The sequence below is a fragment of the Miniopterus natalensis genome, chromosome 10 (genome assembly GCF_054644295.1).
Source record: "Miniopterus natalensis isolate mMinNat1 chromosome 10, mMinNat1.hap1, whole genome shotgun sequence".
NCBI lineage: Eukaryota > Metazoa > Chordata > Mammalia > Chiroptera > Miniopteridae > Miniopterus > Miniopterus natalensis.
In genome coordinates, this window is record NC_142090.1 from 4,430,014 (window position 1) to 4,445,047 (window position 15,034).

Here is a 15,034-nt window from a genome sequence, read left to right on the forward strand (position 1 = left end):
CAGGTGGGCCGAGAGGGGCCGTCCCTGCCTCCTCGGCAGCGCCCACCCCGAGCTCGGTGAACAGGCCTCTAACCCAACACGGTCCTGCCGCTGGTCACGGACACGTGCGCACCAGGAACTCGGCCCCTTCGCCTGCTCCACCCGAATCGTGTCAGGAGGAATAAAATCAGGACCCTTGCACAGAGGTCCGAACTTCTAAGTGAGCTATTTAAAGAGCCTTATTTGCCAAGTGAAATGCAAGAGCCAAAACCAGAGCAGAGTCAAGTGGAGAAACACCCAGAATCCTCAATGGCAGCAAACTCCAGCCCTGCCTGTGCGGCCCACGTGGCGCCCCAGCCCCAGCCCCAGCCCCAGCCCCAGCCGCCAATGCGCCCGCTCGGGGTCGGGCGAGGCGGCGGTCCGGGAACACGCCGAGCGGCGCCTTACTTTTTGTAACCAAGGTAGAGCTTTATGAGGGTGTCGGGCCGCAGCTCCACCTCGTCCACGTTGGCACCTTCGTCCTCCAAGACCTGGAGGGAAACGGGCGTCACTGCCTGTCTCGGAAAAGGCCCCCCGCCTACCAGACGTGCACATACCAGCAACTTCGACTTCAACAGAATCTGCAGGACCTGGGCCAGAATGTCCTGTAATTAGAAAGCAGGGTCAGTAAGGAGAAAATGCATTTTGTTTGCAATAAAAACCGCAGGTGATGCCAGAAGCCATTTCTCCCTGAGCCCACTGCATCCCGGTGACGCCAGCCCCCTTTAGCCTCATTGCTGACGATGGAAACCGGTGGTGCGGTTACACCCGGTATCACAGCCCACGCACAACCGGCTCCTTGTCAACCTGACAGGAACCTTATGCCCAAAAGCTCCTCTCGGCCACTGGTCCCTGAAAGAAACACCAGAGCATCCCAGCCGGGCCGGGAGGGCGCTCTGCCCACGACACGGCGGGCTCGGGTGGCGACCTGCTGTCCACTGGCCTTTGGTGAGCTCTAAGCACGTGGTGGCTCCGGGGCTGTCTTCTCGCCCGTGAACGGGGGGGGGGGGATGTCCAGTCACTTCATTCCCCCTTTAGCTTCACAGCTAGGAGACAGTCCCCACAGGAAGGACCCAGGATGGCTCCCGAAACCCTTCCCAGGCAGCCGGCCCCTGGACAAACTTCTGTCGCTAACAGGCCAACAGTCATGCCTGGGCAGAGACGTGCGACAGATGGCTGGGGTGTGGTCCAAACATGTCTGGAGACCAGAAACTGGGCACAGGTACCCCGAAAGCTGGAGGACGCTCCACCTTTCCAAAATCCCGCCCTGAACTCGCCCGCCTCTGTCACAGCTCTCCTGGCGCCCTCATTCCCCCTCGGCCCCGACGGCAGAGCGAGGGCTCTGGCTGCCTTACTGAACCCGGCTTGGTCCACTGGCACAAGACGCACAAGGGCCCTATTCTGGAGTCAGGTGACTTGTGAGGGTCGGCGACACAATCAAGAGGAAAGGAACAAGGTCTGGCCTTGGATCAGGCAATGAACGGTTCCTTAGACATGACACCAGAAACACAGGCAACAAGAGGAAACACAAAGTGGACTTCATCGAAATTAGAACTGTGTGTGTGAAAGAAAATGAACAAAGAGCCCACAGACAGGAGGAAGTCTCTGTAAACCAGGTATTTACAAGGGTCTATTCACAGCACACACATACAGAAACTGTGCAACTCAACAATAAAAAGGCAAATCACCCAAATAAAAATGGGCATGACAACGCTGGCGAGGACGGGGAAGGCGGAGGCGCCCGGTGCGGCCGCTAAGGGACAGTGGCAGCTCCGTGGAAGAGTCAACCTGAGTTATGACCCAGCAACTCCCCGCCCAGGACACGCCCAAGAGAACTGAAACCACGTACAAACAAAAACTTATACGTGAATGTTCACAGTATTATTCGTAAAAATCAAAAGATCGAAACAACCCACTGGTCCAACAAATGAACGGCCAGACATAACGTGGCCCATCCATACGACGCAGTAAACCCCAGGCGTGAGAGCGAACGCGGCACGGCACACGCCGCCACACGGACGCGGTGCGGAGCGAGAGGCGGACACGAGCCCCCGGTGCCGTGACGCGAGGTACATGACATGTCAGAGCCCGGAAATCCAGGCGCAGAGCAGCGGGTCGGCCGGGCGAGGGCCGTGCCTGCTCAGGGGACTGAGTCTCTTTCTGGGGGGACAACACTGGTGGGGACGGCGGTGGCTGCACAACCCCGTGAAAAACTTCTCAACGGTACACTTTAAAATGCGCACAGTTTTATGTTTCGTGAAACCTCTCTCACTAAAAGACTAGCAGGAAGAACAGCATTAAAATGAAGTGAAGGTTTGGCTTAGTGACGATAAAGCTGAGCAGGCAGGAGGCGAAGGACGAGCTAAGGAACGAGAGGCAGGTGTTTTCTCGTGTGCGCGCCTGTATGTGTGACAGTGGCTTTAAAAAACCTTTAAAAAAAAAGTCTGATTTCAGAGAGAAGGAGGGAGAAATACCAACGATGAGAGTCACTGATCGGCTGCCTCCCGCACGCCCCCTGCTGGGGATCGAGCCTGCAACCCAGGCATGTGCCCTGACGGGGACCAAACCTTGACCTCCTGGTTCATAGGTCACTGCGCAACTACTGAGCCACACCAGCCGGGCTCCACCTGCTTTCTCCAACCTTGTCCCTTGCTTAACTTCAAAAGCATAAAAGAGGCTGGAGAACTGTTAAGTCTCCCAAGCATTTGAGACCTTGCTCCCCAGCCTATTTTTTGAGTCAGTTTGGCTCAAACTCAGGAAAATTTAAAAAAATAATAATAAACTTCTAGAAAACGTATTAAAATCCTGGAATAAGAGCATATTTGTAGGCAAATCTCTCTCAAATCAAAGACCCTCCTGGCCTCTCGCACGCCCTCCCCACAGCGCCCACAAGCCCGGGAGGCGGGGAGGGCGGGTACCATTTTGATCTGAGTGCTGTCCGTCAGCTGCTGCACCGCGTACGCGTCCTCCGTGTTATACTGAAGCAGGATCGCCATCTGGAATGTCGACGCCTTTGAGGTCCCCCACATGAAAGAGAGAGAGGCGAATTTAAACTCGTGAAGAACACCACAGCGCCTAAGTCTGAAGCACTTAGGACAAAAGGTGCGACTCCACTTCAATGCAACGTGCTCCGGAGAGACTTTCCCACTTTCTCAAACATTAGAATGATGGTGAATTTTCTCCTAAAATGTCTTGTCCATGTAAATACACACGTGTCCACACTCATTTACACACACACATACACACACCCCCCCCTGGTATACACAGGAACATTAGGCATCAATCTTCAAGTTTGTTTGTTACACAAAAGCCAAGGGAAATTACCTTTTGATACATCACTGACATAAAACATACTGAATCGTATTTGCATTTTTTATCTAAGTCCTTTCCTGCGTAAAGTCTGACGTAGTTTAAGCAACCGCAGTGCTCTAAAGTATCTTTCCGAAAGCCACGTGTCAGGTTCTGCGGCCTGAAGCGCTGCAGCGATTGGCTGCCCCGAGGCTCTTCTCCCTGGGAGCCCTGGCACCCCCACCCCTCCCGTGGGAATCCCTTCACCCTTCTCTCCCATGAACCACAGCAACACGTAAAGATTCATGAGCAGCAAGCCTTGGTCACTGACACCGCAGGCCTGGGTCAGAGTCTTGGAGAGACAAGGGTACTTCGGGAGACTGGAGACTGCCAGCCACAGAAACCACCCACGAGAGGAGTAGGGTCTGAGACCTCATCTGAGCTGCAAGCAGGAGGCCTCTCACCTCTCTAATCAGTGACCCAGATCAAACAAATCTCAAAGAAACGTCCCTAGTTTGATTGTGGTTCCCCTGGTGCATATGATCTGTCACAACTCAAACTGTATACTTACAACGGGTGCCTTTTTTTAAAAATTGATTTTACAGAGACAGGGAGAGAGAAACATCAGCTGGCTGCCTCCTGCACACCCCCTACTGGGAACTGAGCCTGCAACCCGGGCATGCGCCCTGACCAGGAACTGAACTGGTGACCTTCTGGTGCCTGGGATGGCGCTCAATCAGCTGAGCCATACCGGGTAGGGAACAATGGGTGCCTTTTATTGCACGTAAACTATCTCAACAAAGTTGAGATAAAAATTATTTAAAGAATCAAAAAAATGTAAAGAATCAAACAGAAAAATTGTATCTTAAATAAAAATACAAGGCCAGGGAAAAGCAGGTTATTGCCATGACCTTAAGCCGCCCTGGGCCACCGTGACCTGGCCACGTATCCTCGCTGAGTGTCCACCTGGTCGAAGAAAGGGCGCTGACATTTTAGGGACTAAAGTATGAACTCATCAATTCTTCTGTATTTGGGGGTAAAGAAAACAAAATTTCAGGTGTACAGCACCCACATTCAGTTGATCAAGACCTATGGACCTGGTGCAGCACACGGTACACACTTCAGCTCCTTTATCAGAGCGGAGTACTGAGAGTTGACTGACAGAGTGTGAGCCTGCAGAATGCGTTCTCAAGTCTCTGAATACTTAATAACTGACCTATGAGGGTTTCATAAGCTCATTGTGAGACGTTCTCAGAGTACACAAAGCTCTCAGTCGTGAGCCCACCCTGCAGGGCAGGCAGTTCAAGTAGGAAGAGCCCAGACTCTCCGGGGGAGAAGCCGAAACTGAGGTTGTTATTACTCAGAGCTCAGAGTTTCCAAGCACCGACGGTCAATACTGACGTGAAACCGCTTTGTCCACGGTAAAGAACTATTACCACAATTACATACGGGGCACTCCAGGGCACTGTGCTGCGCCGGACCTTGGAGGAGTGCCAGGCTGTACCAAACACTGATATTCATTATTTTATTTTTGCACCAATTCCCAAGCAGACGCACTGACATCCTCACTGTATGGACCAGAAAAACCGATGAGGCTCAGCATCACCAGTAAGTAACTTGTTCCTTAGCCAGAGCCAGAGCTCAGCTTCTCGGACTCTTCCCAGACGCTTAACTCTAGACTCTTGCCTGAATCCCAGGTTCTGATTTCTACAGTTTCTTATCATCATTTAGACTTAAAAACATTCCAAAGTAAGAAGGTGACCTACCTGCAAAGTGTACCTGTTCTTGAAGCAGTTTGTGACCAGCTCGCCCTTGGACAGCTGGTACAGCCACGTCAGCTTCCGGCCGCTGTGGCGGCTGGCGTAGAAGGCGGTGAACCGCTGGTAGCTGCGCTCCAGCTGGAGGAGGGACAGCACACGTGAGTACACCCCCCACCCTGCTCCGCAGCTGAACACACTGCTCTGAGTTACAAGTTGGAGCTTACAGCAAAGTCAAGTACAAATGCCACGTGCTGACTCTCACAAAGCACAGAAAACTAAGTATCTCAAAGTACAACCAAGAGGCTTCAACTTTAGACAGGTGGGAACAGCCGTGATCTTTATCACAGCACTAACTGGGTCCCACGTGTAGGGGGAAGGCAGGTGCTCTGCTGATGGGTCCGAGGCCACCACGGGACTGTGTGACCCTGGCCCCACTTTGTGGCACACGGCCGCCCAGCAGGAAGGTCCTCACAGACCTATCTGCGCTCAAGGGTAAGGCTGCCCTCCGCCTCTGCTCAGCAGTGAACAGGAGACAGGGCCCTTACCTCCGACGGCAAGGCGAAGGTGCAGGACTGCTGGAAGGGCCACGAGCCAGAGCTCAGCACCTGGATGCTGAAGTCCACTGGGCGGTGGGAATCGGGAGACAACTCGTTAGTCTCAGGAACTGGAAAACGCGCTTTATTAAAACACAGTCAATCCAAGTCCTGCTTCAATATAAAGCTCAGAATTCAACTTCGATTATTTATTCAATTAAAATCAGTAAAAGGTGGGAGTCAGAAATGCTTTTCCTCCAAAGACGGAGCTTTCGTTTCCCTTCTAACTCAGGACCAGGACGGGCCTGCCAGCTTCCCCTGCCTTAGTTTTGTGCCATGAGTAACTCAGTGCAATCGAGGCACAGCTGGCATTAGAGCCTCCAACTTAGGAAATGGATCCCGGAGGGTACACACCATCCAGCACACAAACAGCAGACAACAACGGCACAGCCCTTTCGCTCGGGAGGAACCTTGACCTTCCTTAAGAAGTCAGACCGACTCTGATGACAGCATAACTGGCCACCCCGGGCTGCAGCAGATCTTCCCCAACGCTAGTCTGAAGTCACGTGCTCTTTATGAGTTAGACTGTTATCTATATGGCCAAGTTTCTTATACTTTAAGAAACAATTTTTTTTTAGAACAGATCTGAACTAAGGTTAAAAAAACAATCAGCCCTGGCTAGGCGGCTCAGTTGGTGGGAGCATCATCCTGTGCACCGAAAGGTCGTGGGTCCAATCCCCAGTCGGGTCACATACCCAGGTTGCGGGTTCAATCCTTAGTTGGGTGCATATGGGAGGCAACTGATTGATATTTCTCTGTCTCTCCCCCTCTACCTTCCTCTCTCTCAAAAATCAACAAAAACATGTCCTCAGGTGAGGATTTAAAATAATAATAATAAATTAAACTTTGTCTGGAGTCCTGAGCTGGCAGGTGCCCGTGGTAGGGCGGCCACGTCAGCAAGTCAAAGAAATCGGGGCTCAGGACCTGGATGCAGCCACCAGCTCAGCCACCTAAACTCCCCGCCAGCCATGCTCAGCACAGGCCCTGGGAGGGGCCAGCACGCTGTTGTCTTTAAGAGCACACAGGGGTCAGGAGGGGTACAGAGCATCTGGAAAGAACTCCTTGTCTGTCTGTCCCTGAGTTTTGACAAAGGATCCACCACCCTTGCGTGACATTTACTGCCTCTCATTTGCTGCAGAGGGCACGACCTCTCTCAGAACTGCCTGTGAGAGGAGCTGTGCACGCTGGGTACTCACAATCCAGGGGCTCCGAGTTCGTCAGGTGCTTTTTGAACTGCTCGTTCAAATCTTTGCTCACGCCGATGTCCTGGAACATCCGCTGCAGTTTGGAGGTATACTCAAACCCACATGCTTGCTGAAACAGACCCCAGTAATGGCCCTGTTAATCTCTACAGATATAAACGCACGCAGGAGACTTGGAGAGAAATCTAAGTACATGACACGTGCTTCACTGTTAAACTGCTAAAGCTGGTACCAGTTAGCTCATCCTACAGTACAAATGTGCACTAGTTAAAGTCCATACACATTAACCAACAGAGCTATAAATGGAGCAGGTCATCACACACAGGAAACTACCCTTTAGCATCTAAGAACAGGAACTTGTGACTCCATGAGAGAACACAGCAACGTAACTGTCTCTCAACTGCTGCTAATGGGATAAACCGTGTCCCCCAAACTCCTATGTTGAAGCCCCAGCCCCCAACAAGGTGGTGTTTGGAGGTGGGGCCACCGGGAGATGGTGAAGTTTAGATGTGGCCATATGGGTGAGCCTCCAGGATGGAAGAGCCACCATTCTGAGAAGACACCGGCGAGTTTACTCTCTGCCATGTGAGGACACGGTGGGAAGGCAGCACCAGCAAGCCAGGAAGCCAGCAGAGCCCTCACCAGAAACCACCTCAGCTGGCACCTTGATCCCGAACCCCCCAGCCTCCAGCACTGCGAGAAACTAATTCTTGTTGTTTACACCGCCCAGTCTATGGCACTTTGTTCTGGGGCCTGAGCTAAGTGAGACACCCACATAACTGTAATTTCAGGTCAAAGTGAAATAGCTCTAAGACATAACAGCACTCGCCAGGCCAGCGAGCCCAGAAACAAATGCAGGTGAAGTGCAGCAGCACTTCTTTCCACTAAGGAAAGAACTTGTCAGTAGTAAAGCAACACAACACACTGTCCTTCCACAGATGCAACCAAACCCAGAGCAGAACCAAACACCCAACCTCCCAGAACCAAGAGTATGTGTGGGGCCGCACCAGGACGTGAGATTCTGATGGGACAGTGCTCGGAATCGGGGGGTGGGCAGAGCACGCAGGCTGGGCTGGGACACAAGGCTTGAGTGGGGACGTCTGAGGGAGGCTTTGCCCAATTACTAATAGTATTTTTGGGGAAACTGAGAACTTCAGTACTGACTTAAAGTGGGACCATTTCGGGAAAGACGGGGTCTACCTTCAGCTTGGAGATCATGCTCGCCTCGGCGTCGTCGCTCGCGCTGTTCTGGTGCACGAGTCTCTTGGCCAGCATCTTTGCATAGAACTTCTGGAAAACATCCTTGTCTTCTATGTACTTGAAGACGACCATCTGGCAAAGCCACAGAGAGCACACTGAGGGCCCCGCTGACATGCGCCAGGGCCAACACTCTCCCTGTCTTATCTCGCCTGGTATCAGCGCAAAAACGTCACCCCACAGTCTTTAAATACATTCATAGACTGAAAACATGTAAACAACGTTGGTTTGGTATGGACTCAGGACTAGGAGGAATGTACAAACGCTAAAATTAATACCTGAATTTAGGGAGCAAAACCACAGATTCAAAATAAAGTGAATGACACCATTACTTTTCACATTTCATATGCCCTCATATAAGTAGCTTTAAACCAAGGGTCAGATGGGCAGCCACTGACCCGGGGAGACCAGGAGCCCCCTCACTCACCACCTGATTGAGCGTATCTTCCAGTTCTGCTTCTTCTGGGTTCTTGGAACTGAAATTTAAGGAAAGGCAATGTTTTAAAGCAAATCAGCAGAAACGTTTCAACAGCAAGCACCCCTGAGCCAAATGATCACACCACAATGGGGTCTGAACGTGGAAAGGGTCGGCTCCTGTCAGACTGGCCCGCTAGAGGGAGGCTGACGTTGCCTGACGTTTCCTGTGTGATAACCTGGCACTGCAACTACCAGGGAAGGAGGCTGGGAAACCACCATTAGAACATCCAAGATGACAACCAACAGGAAAAGTGGATTAACAAGTTCGTCAAACATTCTGAATCAAGTTTTCCTATGAAATAACCCTTTAAATGTAAGTAAATGATATTTACTTTTCTAATTGCCTCTGTAATATGCTTTAACTTAAAATAAAAAAGCATCTAGTTTGCTTTTAATGGCCTAGTAATGAAAAATAACGAGTTTAAACTACTATTGAAGTGTTGCCTTCTGTTTGTAGGTACGTGCACAAAACAGGCACTGTCCTTTAACAACTGATTTGCTCACTGTATCCTACATGTATTGATCATAAGGTGGTTTCAGGGTAAATGAAAAATTTAAGGTTTTGCTCAGGAGACCTTTATAAACAAGAACTCCACAACTCATGTAAGACGGTCCCGGCCACCACCCAGAGCGCTCACGCGCTGCTCCACAGACAGAGGTGGCTCAGAAAACCCCACCCTGCTCTCCACCCTGATGGGCCGGGGCCCTTTCTCGGTCCTGTAGCCACTTAACTTAGCACCTATTCAACCCCATGTAGAGGGCTCATGAAGGGAACCCTCTGCATTCTGTCTGCTTTAGTGGCCTTAATGCAGAAATCCAGTTTTGGTAGAAGCCATTCGGGAGAAGACAACAGATTGAAAAGAAACTGTATTCTGCTAAACAGACAAAAACTGAGGCCATACTAGGGTACCTCCACATTTAAAATATTGAAAATTTTCATATTATGTAGCCTAAAACATGCAATCAAGCCAGAAAAGGTGTTCCAGCTGAAAGTCCACTTTCATTCCTGAAATGAATACATCAGAGGACCTGACTAGAGTCTAAATTATACATGAGACCAGTATTGCAATAATTAGGAGACAACCCCACATAGTCAATCTCACTGGCCACGGGCAAATGGCTTTCTGATGAAGTTAGAGACCGTGATCAACCTTATCAAACACTTCCCATGCCCATCGGAAGACACAGTTGTTCGTACAGTGAATTACATCAGATTGGCTACTGCTCAACTACCTTACGCTCTAAGAAAGCTTCACCACATCCTAGGGAACTGTTCTTCCTTCAGTTCACAGATAAATTCAGTTGCTAACATTTTACTCGAGATTCCACATTCTGAGACTGGTTGCCTGCTGTCTTTTTCTGGGTACGTGGAGGTATTCTTGGTCTTTTTCATAACGGGATTATGCGAGTCTTAGAGAGCTGTTTAAGATTATAATTAATATAAAAAACAGCAAAATTTGGGGGCGTGAAAAAGGATCACAACAACATTTGCTGCTGTGATGACTGAACTAGCAGGCCGTTACGTGAAAGCAGCGGAGGAAAAACACACCAGACAGTGAGAACTCCAGAAAACACAACCAGGAGGGAGCGACAGGAGATCACGGCGCCTCTGGCTCTCAACACGCACACTTCAATAGCGAAGTATCAGCTGAACACAGGACGGTTAAAATATAAAGAGCATGGAACCACGACAGGATGCACTCACTACACAAAGATAAAAGGACACAGGAACCCACGTGCTGCAGGACTCGGGGAGCCTGCTGCTTTGAAAGCAGCCGCTGGCGCTGCAGCAGCAGGATCTTAACTAGGAAACGTAAGCTCGACCAGCAGCAAAGAACTAGAAGGCGAGAGGAATGGCCGCTTCCTGCTCACGTCGCCACCCTCGCCCAGCCAGCGTGACCAACCAAACGGGCCACACTGCCCGCAAGTCTTCAAGACGTTCGTTATGTAAGAAAAAAGTGACCTGGGTGTATAACACTCAGCACGAAGTGTCTTTCACAAAGACTAAGATTATTAGCTTTTGTACTCTCAAGAGGTATAAAAATTACAATTTTGTGCATGTCAAATGTAATGTACATTTTAATTCCTCAATGGAAGCTGAGACTTTAACAGGTTTGCTAAGAAAAACAGGAGTCACTGTACCTCTTCTTCAACAAGGAGTCGCAGTATCGAGCCAGCAGCTCGGGGGACTTACTGGACGACTGGGCCATCTTGGTGACGGCGTTGTTGTTTATGAAGCGCCCACAAGCCTGCGATCACACAAAACCCAGTCAGAGGGCATGTGCCACCCCTCCGCCCCCCACGGAAAGCCACATGCTGACACACCCACCTTGTCCAGGGCGGCCACGAAGCCCGCGTCGTTGTTGAATGCTGACATGACCAGGGCGTTGTACTTCTTATGAACATCCAGCACTGTCTGCACGTACATTTTGGGGTCCTTATGCAGGGAGACAAACAAAAGGTGGTCACTGGGAATTAAGCTGATATTAATATGTGCTACTGTGGATACGTCTGCAGACGTTAAGATCGAGTAAGAACGAGTAAGATCGAGAAGTAGTTTTGATTCCATCTTCAAAACATATAGGACATTTTGTTTACGGATATGGTAAAATATATTCCCCACACCTGAGCTTTCATTAGCAAGTCCTTACAAGTCTGCATCATCTGACTGTTCCTGAGCCTGACTTTGGCACTGTGCTATAGGCTGGTGTCATGGGAATTATAAAGCCATCCCATGATCCGAAGCCATATGTACTTGTAAGGGTGGTGCTGATGACTTTCCTCCTTCCTGGGGAAAGCGTTCTCAGTCCTGCAACCAGGCAGTCGCTCCTGAGTCACAGGCCCACTCTGTGACCACTGTGAATCAAGGAGCACAGTCCTCCACCGGCAGGCTCTCAGCACTGACTAGAGAAAACCAGAGGCGCACTTGTGAGCTCTGTGAACGAGAGCACCAGACTTCCCTGTGTGCACGCTGAGCGCCACCTCACACTTAGCTTTGCTTATTTCCTGTCACTCTGGCTCCTCTCTAATTTATTTCACTTTTCCTCTTGTCCTTTATATACTGTGTATACAGCCCTGGCTCCTGCTGGGAACAATGAGGCGTCCAAGTAAAACCCAAGTATACTGAGACACTATTCTGTGCAAGGCACTGTGCGGGGCCCTGAGGACAGAAAGACGGATGAAGCCATCCCTGTGGAGGACATTTACTCAGACATCTGACGCACAGAGTAGTGCGGACGTCACATAAACAGTCCCACATGCTATTGTCTCAGAGGTGGAGAAAGGTTTTGTGGAAGAAATGGCACGTAAGCTGGGCTCTGAACGATGAGGAGGTGTGTAGCGGGAGAGAGGCGTGTGCCTCAGCAGAGAGGACTGGCGGCACAGAGGCGTGTTTTAAGACACGAGGAGCCACATTCAGGTGACGGACAGGATGCGATGAAGGGTAACGGAACCCTGGCCGCCGGGTGGCCTGGTTGGCTAGAGCGTTGTCCTACACCCCAAAGGTTGCAGGTCTATTCCTGGTCAGGGCACATACCCAGGTTGCAGGTTCGATCCCTGGTCAGGGCGCCTACAGGAGGCAACTGATGGATGTGTCTTTCTCACATCGATGTTACTCTCCCCTCCCCCTTCTCCAACCAACAGACTCATCCTCAGTGAGGACTGAGAAGTAAACTGGAGGATGTGGCGGCCGTGCAGCAGGCGCCCCCCCAGCACCCCCGTGTGGGGCGCGGCGCTAAAACTGCAGAGTACGAACTGCAGTGAGGAGCCACCTTTACTCTCGGGCTTCACCGCCCATAGCAGAGGGACAGGAACACAAGATTTACACCGAGTATAAAGTGGCACATGACTAAATGCCGTGGGGGCGAGGGCGGAGGTGCAGTCCCTCAGGGCACAACTGTGGGCGCAGCGTCCCGTCAGGGAGGGGGGCCGAGCCACCGGGAGGCAGCGGAGGGGGCGCAGCAGGCCAGGTGGCGGCCGCGGGGAACCCGGGAGCTACCAGCGCCCCTGGAAGACCAGGCTCAAGACGGGGCAATTGAGAAGAGGGCTTTGTTTAATACGGTACATTTAGTATATTATCGTAGGAAGACGTTGTACTTTGTTTAAAACAAATGAACGCAGAATAAAACTGTTACTGCATTAAGTAGCATTTTTGAAAGATTAAGCTGCTGTCGTTGGGAGGGACAAACAGGAATGGGAGAGATGAAAGACCATTAGCGAGATGAAGTGATGGGGCCCAGACTGAGATGGCAGCTTTGGGGCTGGACAGAAAATACTCAGGACAGCCCAGGAAATGCCATGTCTACTCTGGCTCCTCAGAGGACAGACAGGCTGGAGACAAGTCGCTGCTGCAGCGGGTGACGGGCAGGCGGCCTCCTGGTCTGAGAGGATTCTGAGTCATGTCCAGGCTCGGTAGGAAATTATCCCATATTAAATTACTAATGTTGCCACAGGCCAAGGAGAAGGCGGGGGGGACATGCTACGCAGCTGCCACCTTTGTACTGAGACTCGGAGGAAGGAAGACGTGCGTTTAAAATGGACCAGCCAGCCAGCTGAAGGTGAGGTCATGGGGATTTGATGAGAGGCACTTCAATTCAGAATTCCTGACATTAAGTCCATCGCAGAAATGCCATAAATGCTTGTCGAATGAATGAAAACAATGATTTCCATTTTCTCTGTAACATTTGTTGGCCCTTAGAGTTGCAACACCAGCCAGCATCATGCCACTGGTTGCTTTGGGAGATTTGAGCCCTGCCTGGGGCCAGCCGCACCGGGGCTTCAATTTTTTAAAATGAGCATCTGATCCCAACCCGCATTCCTGGAGTGCTGCCTGGCCTGGGTGTCAGGACAGGTCCCAGAAACAGCGTGTGTTCTAAGAATAGCATGTGTTCCGGCGGCTCCTTGAGTGACACGTCACTGAGGAGGGCGACAGCCAATGAAGGGGAGACACCACCAGGGATTCCCCTGCGTCAGGTATTCAGGGACGGCCTTTAAGTTATAAATGTCATTTTAACTATGAAAAAAATGCCTTAAGAAAATTCTTAAGCAGATACTGAAGTTTCTAACACATAAAATATTGAGTCACATTACCTATTTGAAAGCTGTAATAATTTCAGTCTAAGCGAGACTAACCAGCAGTAAAACTGCTTTCTAACCAAACATGGTATAAATGGAACCACAGGGCTAGATAACAAACTTTTTAGCCTTTAAAAAATCAGTTAAGCAGTGTGTTCTATGGTATTTAATGTGCTAATTATAAATGATTCTCATACACTAGGACTCAATTAGGAAAAAACTTACAAACTTTAAAAAATTGTCTTCTTAAAGTAAATCCTTCCTGAAATTATGTGTAATAATTGTAATATTTTTACTAATTCAAACAATTTCTGCTGCTTTTTCAGCATCGGTGGGTTTTGGAGAATGGCCATGGCTGGGTTACAATGTACCTTCCACATTTTACCACAGACGTGATAAAAATTAATGCCCAGGTAAAACTATGGTTTAGCAGCTGTACTGATTCTTTCTTACAAGTATTTAAGCACCGACTGTGTGCCAGGCTAAGCACTGCTACACATACTCTTTCCTGAGAACCCTCAAATGTTAAGGGTTTTCCCTTCACTGGTGAGTGAAGGCAGAGGCACAATCCAGACCTGGAGAGGGTGCCAGCCGCCCACATGCCCGTCAGACGGCCCTGCAAACTCATGAGTCCACTGAGACTTTAGAGGCAAAAGAATAAAACAGGAATTCAGGCAAAGACTTCCTTTGCAGAAAATAGAAGTACTTGCTTTCGTAAAGAAAAAAATGTTTCTTTACCAGGGAAAAAAAAAAACAGTTACATGAGTCAAACAGAAAAAGTTCTTATGGAAACAATAATTAAAATCAGTAACGTATTAAAAAGAAATGTCTGACTTGTGAAAGTTAAGGCAGAGGGAATACAGTCACTAAGCTTTATATGGTTATTCTTCATGGGGAAACCTTGTTTTGGTTTTAAAATTCATGTTAATTAGTGGATGACATTTAAGTAATATAAGTATTATTTAAAAGCTTAATTTCTAGTAAATTATAACTACTGGTAAATAGTTTCTTCGTGCTGTTTCCTGCTGACAGATGAAGTGTCCACAAATAGAAAAACAATTTTACCCAGGAGCTGGACTTTTGCTTTAACTGGCCATGAAAAAGGAAACATCTGATCCAAGACTCACTGACCAAGTCGGTGGCACAGGAAAATTCCAGAATGAGTGTTTCTCCGATCTAGGCCCTTACTTTGGTTTGGACAAGACAGACATTAGAGGTAATAACCCATTATCCTATGAAAACCAAAAAGGAATTTATTATATGTATTTTTAATCTAACTCTATTCACTTAGACTGTAAGGGCTCTGAGGCCAGCCTCACATCCAGTACACAACAGCTTACACGGAGAGGCGAACCGGCTTCATTTC

General features: G+C 49.6%; 1 protein-coding gene across 3 annotated transcripts in view; it reads right to left on the minus strand.

Annotated features, from left to right (window-relative positions):
- Positions 1–15,034, minus strand: part of CUL1 (cullin 1) — a 63,802-nt gene that overhangs the window by 1,952 nt on the left and 46,816 nt on the right. For 2 of the 3 annotated variants that reach the window (XM_087820963.1, XM_087820962.1), the window contains exons 10-19: positions 10,925–11,032; positions 10,738–10,844; positions 8,546–8,594; positions 8,062–8,193; positions 6,856–6,973; positions 5,612–5,730; positions 5,073–5,204; positions 2,937–3,029; positions 576–623; positions 427–509 (exon numbers count right to left, since the gene is read on the minus strand). In XM_087820963.1, the coding sequence (XP_087677089.1) occupies positions 427–509; positions 576–623; positions 2,937–3,029; positions 5,073–5,204; positions 5,612–5,730; positions 6,856–6,973; positions 8,062–8,193; positions 8,546–8,594; positions 10,738–10,844; positions 10,925–11,032 (989 nt within the window). The remainder of the gene's footprint in view (positions 1–426; positions 510–575; positions 624–2,936; positions 3,030–5,072; positions 5,205–5,611; positions 5,731–6,855; positions 6,974–8,061; positions 8,194–8,545; positions 8,595–10,737; positions 10,845–10,924; positions 11,033–15,034) is intronic. The other variant, XM_087820964.1, reaches the window with a different exon arrangement.